The sequence below is a fragment of the Terrapene carolina genome, unplaced genomic scaffold, assembly GCF_002925995.2.
Source record: "Terrapene carolina triunguis isolate 2854851 unplaced genomic scaffold, T_m_triunguis-2.0 Scaffold30, whole genome shotgun sequence".
NCBI lineage: Eukaryota > Metazoa > Chordata > Testudines > Emydidae > Terrapene > Terrapene triunguis.
In genome coordinates, this window is record NW_020664381.1 from 8,607,434 (window position 1) to 8,613,430 (window position 5,997).

Consider the following 5,997-nt stretch of genomic DNA (forward strand, 5'->3'; position numbering starts at 1 on the left):
AAAAAAAAAAAAAAAAAAAAAAAAAAAAAAAAAAAAAAAGTTTAATAAGACCTCAGACACCTGTTGCAATGTCCCACAGGGACATGAAGGCACTTCAAAGTCTCTCCTAAATGATGGAAGGAGTGCAGGGACCTCTGTTACCTAGCAGTATCTTCAGAAAGAAAAATCATAGCTATATAATTATTTTACTTATCTTTGAGGTCTGACTAATATATCTGGTGAAAATATTTCCCAGAACTCAGCAAGCTTTTCTCATTCCCAACTTGGATTTTTCTAATTCCCAGCTCATTTGATATATTTTTCTGAGTAGGAATTATTCATTTGTTTTAGGACATGGGCTCCTATTTTTAGGAACCTTTGGGCTATAGAATTACTTATTCCCCAATTAGATATATGTTTCACAATGAGCTTCTGGGTCCTTTAAGTACATACCTAATTAAAATGTTCACTGAAGAAATCTTTATTTGCGTTTTATGAGCAGAACCTGCTCTTCTCTGATGGCCATCTGAAAGGATAGGCTTTGTACAAAATCAAGATTTTTAGATACTGTGATTTTCCTTTTGTACTTGGCATTTTCAATATGCACAGAGTTTGAGTATTTCCAGCTGCTCTGGGTATGCCTACATTCTTCATATGAACGTTTGTATTGTGTAAGAATCATGTAGAAAGGATCTTTCAGTAGTTAGTTAATTCTTTGAAACGTAGGATTTTGATGATTTCATTATGAAAAGTAGACATCACAATAAATGACTTCCATGCCTGGAGTCAGTGTGGATGGGACAAAAATTTGTAGATCCCTTTACTTTATATGCTTTTTTCTAGGTGATATTGATGACTATAGTACTGAAGTGGAAGAAATTTTTCCTCAACATCTACAGCCAGGTACAAGTTCTGGTCTTGGAACCTCACCAGGCTCTTCACCTCGTTCCAGTCCCTGCCAATCACCCACGTTGTCAGATGGACTGCTACCCACCCTTCCAGTTAGACCAAGTCGAGCACCTACAAGAACTCCTGGACCACCTATATCCTCACAAAGTATGTATCATATTACATAAGTCAGACAATTATATCTCATTCTAGTTACCTAAAATTTGACCTTGAAGAATATAGTAAATATTAAACTAGTTAGTAGGTATTTTATCAGGGTTACATATATTCAAGGTCAAGTTGTAGGTAACTAGAATAAGTGAAGTAATCTGTTTTATACCTCCAGTGAAGAACCCTGTGACATGGTGTATCAGTATAATCCTCATTTATTTTAACCACACTGATTAGATAAACGTTTCTCAAATGTGGCCACAGCCTCCTAGCTGTTATTGAGGGGGACAGCAAAGCAGCGGCTCCTCCCCTGGGGCTGCCTGTAGGGGTCCCCCAGCACAGGGTTTTAGACTCCATCCCTGGACGCACCCCCCCGCCATCACCTCAACCCCCGCTGTCTCCTCCAGACCCCATCACCCCTGGCCCTCATTCCTCCTTACCCACCTCCTCATCCAGGGCTCAATTTGTCCCCCAGCATGCCAAGGCTGAGTAAGTCTGCTGACTTACTAACTAGCAATCTTAAAAAAAAAAAATAATAATAAAAAAATCAAACCATGCAAAGTACCTTATTTTTTTCTATTCTGTTTACGTCCAGTAAAGAATAGAGACGACTGTACATTATTTTTATTATTGAGTCTGCAAAAAACCATACATAAATAAATTGCAATGATCTGGACATGTATATGTGCATATTTATTTGTTTTTCCTAAAGTTAATTAAGGGTGTTAGGAAAAATTCTCGGAGCGGCCACCAGCAAGAGTTGAGGGTAGCACTCTGAGGCCACCAAAAGATATGTTGAGAACCCCTGGATTAGATGCATCTCATTTCAGTGAAAAGTGAATTTGTACCATTATGATATAAGGCAAGATTGTTGCATGACTAACTTCAGCTGGTAGGAGAAGGAGCTTTGTGTATATGATTTTCAGTTTAAACAGCTTTATCTTAGTGATAAGAATGGGAATAGGGAACTGTAATGATATTTTGGCACTTTAAAAATGAATTTGTGTGGCAATGTTTTTTAAACAGTTTGTTTGTGTCACTGTAATGGGAAGTACTTTTTTACAGTGATCATGCTTATCTGACAGAATACCCTCCAAATTGCCTTTAAAATTTCCCTTTCTCCAAGGAAATAAGCAAATAAAGAAAGCCTGGGTTGAAATAGAATGGAAATGTATTTGATGAAATGTGGTTTATAAGAACCCTTCAGGTACCCAGAAAATACTTAATGGTCAAACTTTTTGGCAGATATCATTCCTAATCAACCTGTGAATTAATTCACACTCTCACCAAAGTCCATTTCTCTTATTCTTGCTTCCCAGAAACTTCGATGCCACATGACAATGCAACACGACCACAGTGTGTGTATCCATAGTTGGTGGTATTGACAGAAACCTTTACAAAAAACTTTTCAATAGAAAATCTTTAGCACTTTTTTTTTTTAACAAGGTCATTAAATATGTGCTGATTTTCTTGATCAGGTTCTCCAGTTGATTTTCAACCAATTACACAACAGAAAGAGTCTACTCAGAGCTTAGAGCCTAAACGTCTTCCTCCCCCTCGCCCAGTGGCTCCACCTACACGACCTGCTCCACCACAGAGACCACCCCCACCATCAGGTAATGCAGTGATGTATACCACACAATGGGCAATCATTTGATGTACAGTTTTATTTAAGTCTGTGTGATTTTATTTATTTATTTGGCCAGTTGCCTTACTGACCTTTTCTTTACAAAATGTATTAGATCCGTTTAACTAATTTTAAAAAATGGAATTTTTCAGCTAGATTTTACATATCACAGCTACTTTTTATGATTACTTTTTAATACACTATTGTGCTAATTATTTTGAGTAAGGAATATCGGCTTCCAATGGATGTTTGTATTTAACATTTTCATTATCTACGGCATTTTAATGTTTCTTTAAAAACTAATTAATCTTTTGATTTCACTAATTTAATTCACATGTTAATGATATTCCTGTTAACTTTTGAGTAAGTACAGATTGCATATGTATGTTTAATTATATTAAAGTTAATCACTTTAGGGAAAAGTATATTTAGATAAATTGGAAGTGTAAGCAGTGGAGCATTAAGAGAAACTGGATGTTGAGAGAGCATATATGAGCCATGTAACAACTAACCAAAGTGACTCTTGATGTTTGTAACTTTCTCATTCTTTTTTTCTCCCCTTTTTTATACTGATGCTTTTTCTTTAATGCTGCGTACATTTCTTATATACTATAAGGGGGTAGGAGTCCTGCACCTGCTAGAAAAGAATTTGGAGGTAATAATATAATTGTGTTTTCAAACATGACTAATAAATAACAAAACGTCTATGGCTATTAATATAACAGTATATTTATCCTGAGAATATTTAATATGATGCTTCCCAAAGGCAGAAGTTGATATGTGTTGTGGCACATATTCAGTTACTTTAAAAAAATAATTCCTTTAAAAAGCAATATATCTTTTTTTCTGAGCCCTTAAACTCTATCCTCTCTCTAGAATTACAGTTTAATCTTAGGGGTCAGTAAATTCTGGACAACAGCTACTACTACTTGATGAGTAAATAAGGAGCATGACAATATTTTTTTCAACAGTTATTTACATGCTATAGTCATGTCAGTTAAAACTGGTCCTGACCTTCATAATTTAAACGTAGTCAATATGCGCAACACACTTTTTAAAAATATAAAGCTGTCTTAACTTCAGACTAGCTGTTTTTCTCCATGAGGAGCATTGTAAAAAGGATGATAGTCATTCAGGTAGGTAGTAACATTTCACAGATTAAGACTAGTTCATCCACAATACCTTCTCTTGTGGTTTTAAGGTAGAAAAATCAGAGAAAATTGTTTGGTTTTATATTATTTAAAAAAATGTTACTGTAAAAAACAAAGTTAAATGGAAATTAGAAGGAACAGTCACAAGAGTGAAATGCCTGCAAATTGCATGAAAACTTTTTTAAAAACACCATTATAGAGAGACAAACTAAAAAAGGAAAAGGAGAAAAAAAAAGTACAAGGGCCCAAAAAAGGCACCATGGCTAAATAACAGACTGAAAGAGGCAGAGAGAGAGAGACAAAAAAATCTTTTAAAAATTGGAAGTCAGGTCTTACTGAGGAAAATAGAAGGGAGTATAAACTCTTGCAAGCCAAGTGTAAAAAAGGATAATTAGGGAGGCCAAAAAAGAATTTGAAGAGTAACTAGCAAAAGACACAAAAATTAACAGCAAAATATTTTTAAGTACATCAGACACAGGAAGCCTGCCAAACAATCAGTGGAGCGACTGGATGATCAAGGTGCTAAAGGAGCACTTAAGGTAGCGAAGCCTTTGCAGAGAAGCTATATGAATTCTTTGCCTCGGTCTTCACTGCAGAGGAATTGAGGGAGATTCCCACACCTGAGCCATTCTTTTTTGGTAACAAAAAGGGAACTGTCACAGATTGCGGTGTCAGTAGAGGAGATTTGGTACAAATTGATAAATTAAACAGTAATAAGTCACCAGGATCAGATGGTATTCACCCAAGAGTTCTGAAGGAACTAAAATATGAAATTGCAGCGCTACTAAATGCGGTATGTAACCTGTCGCTTAAATCAGTCTCTGTACCAGATGACTGGAGGATAGCTTATGTAATGCCGATTTTTAAAAAAGGCTCCAGAGGTAATCCTGGCAGTTACATGCCAGTGAGCCTAACTTCGGTACCAAGTAAATTGGTGGAAACTGTGGTAAAGAACAGAAATATCAGACACATAAATGAACACGATATTTTGGGGGGAAAAGTCAACATGGCTTTTGTAAATGGAAATCATGCCTCACCAATCTATTAAAATTATTTGAGGGTGTCAAAAAGCGTGTGGATAAGGATGATCCAGTGGATTTAGAATTCAGAAACTTCAAGTATGTCTCTGACAAGGTCCCTCATCTAAGACTCTTAAGCAAAGTAAGCAATCCTGGGATAAAAAGGGAGGTCCTCTCATTGATCTGTAACTGGTTAAAAGATAGGAAGCAAAGGGTTGGAATAAATGGTCAACTTTCACAGTGTAGAGAGGTAAATAGCGGGGTTCCCCAATACTCTGTACTGGGACAAGTGCTGTTCAATATATTTATAAATGATCTGGAAAAATGGGTAAACAGTGAGGTAGCAAAGTTTGCAGATGATACAAAATTACTCAAGATAGTTCGGTCCAAAGCAGACTGAAAAATTACAAAGGGATCTCACTAACCAGCATGACTAGGCTAACAAAATGGTAGATGGAATTCAGTATTGATAAATGCAAAGTAATGCACATGGGGAAAACACAACTATACATATAAAATGATGAGGTCTAAATTAGCTGTTACCACTAAAAAAAGAGATCTTGGAGTCATTTTGGATAGTTCTCTGAGAACATCTGCTCAATGTGCAGCGGCAGTCAAAAAGGCTAACAATGTTGGGAATCATTAGGAAAGAGATAATAAAACAGCAAATATCATAATGCCACTACATAAATCCATGGTACACCCACAACCTTGAATACTATGTGTAGTATTGGTCACCCCATCTGAAAAAAAATATATATTAGAGTTGGAAAAGGTACAGAGAAAAGCATCCATATGAGCTTCCATATGAGGAGAGATTAAGAAGACTGGAACAGTTCAACTTAGAAAAGAGATGACGAAGAGGGGATATGATAGAGGTCTATAAAATCATGGCGTGGAGAAAGCAAATAAGGAAGTGTTATTTACCCCTTCACATAACACAAGAACCAGGGGTCACCCAATGAAATGAATAGGCAGCAGGTTTAAAACAAACAAAACGAAATATTTCTTCACACAATGCACATTCAACCTGTGGAACTCATTGCCAGGGGATGTTGTGAAGGCCAAAAATGTAACTGGTTTCAGAAAAGAATTAGATACGTTCATGGGGGCTAGATCCATCATGCCTAATAGGCAGGATGGTCAGGGACGCAACCCCGTG

General features: G+C 36.4%; 1 protein-coding gene across 1 annotated transcript in view; it reads left to right on the forward strand.

Annotated features, from left to right (window-relative positions):
• The window catches only part of LOC112118626 (synaptojanin-1-like), a 122,226-nt gene that overhangs the window by 82,779 nt on the left and 33,450 nt on the right, over positions 1-5,997 (forward strand). Inside the window, 3 exon segments of the mRNA XM_029911417.1 lie at positions 823-1,035; positions 2,517-2,654; positions 3,282-3,320. Coding sequence (XP_029767277.1) covers positions 823-1,035; positions 2,517-2,654; positions 3,282-3,320 — 390 coding nt within the window.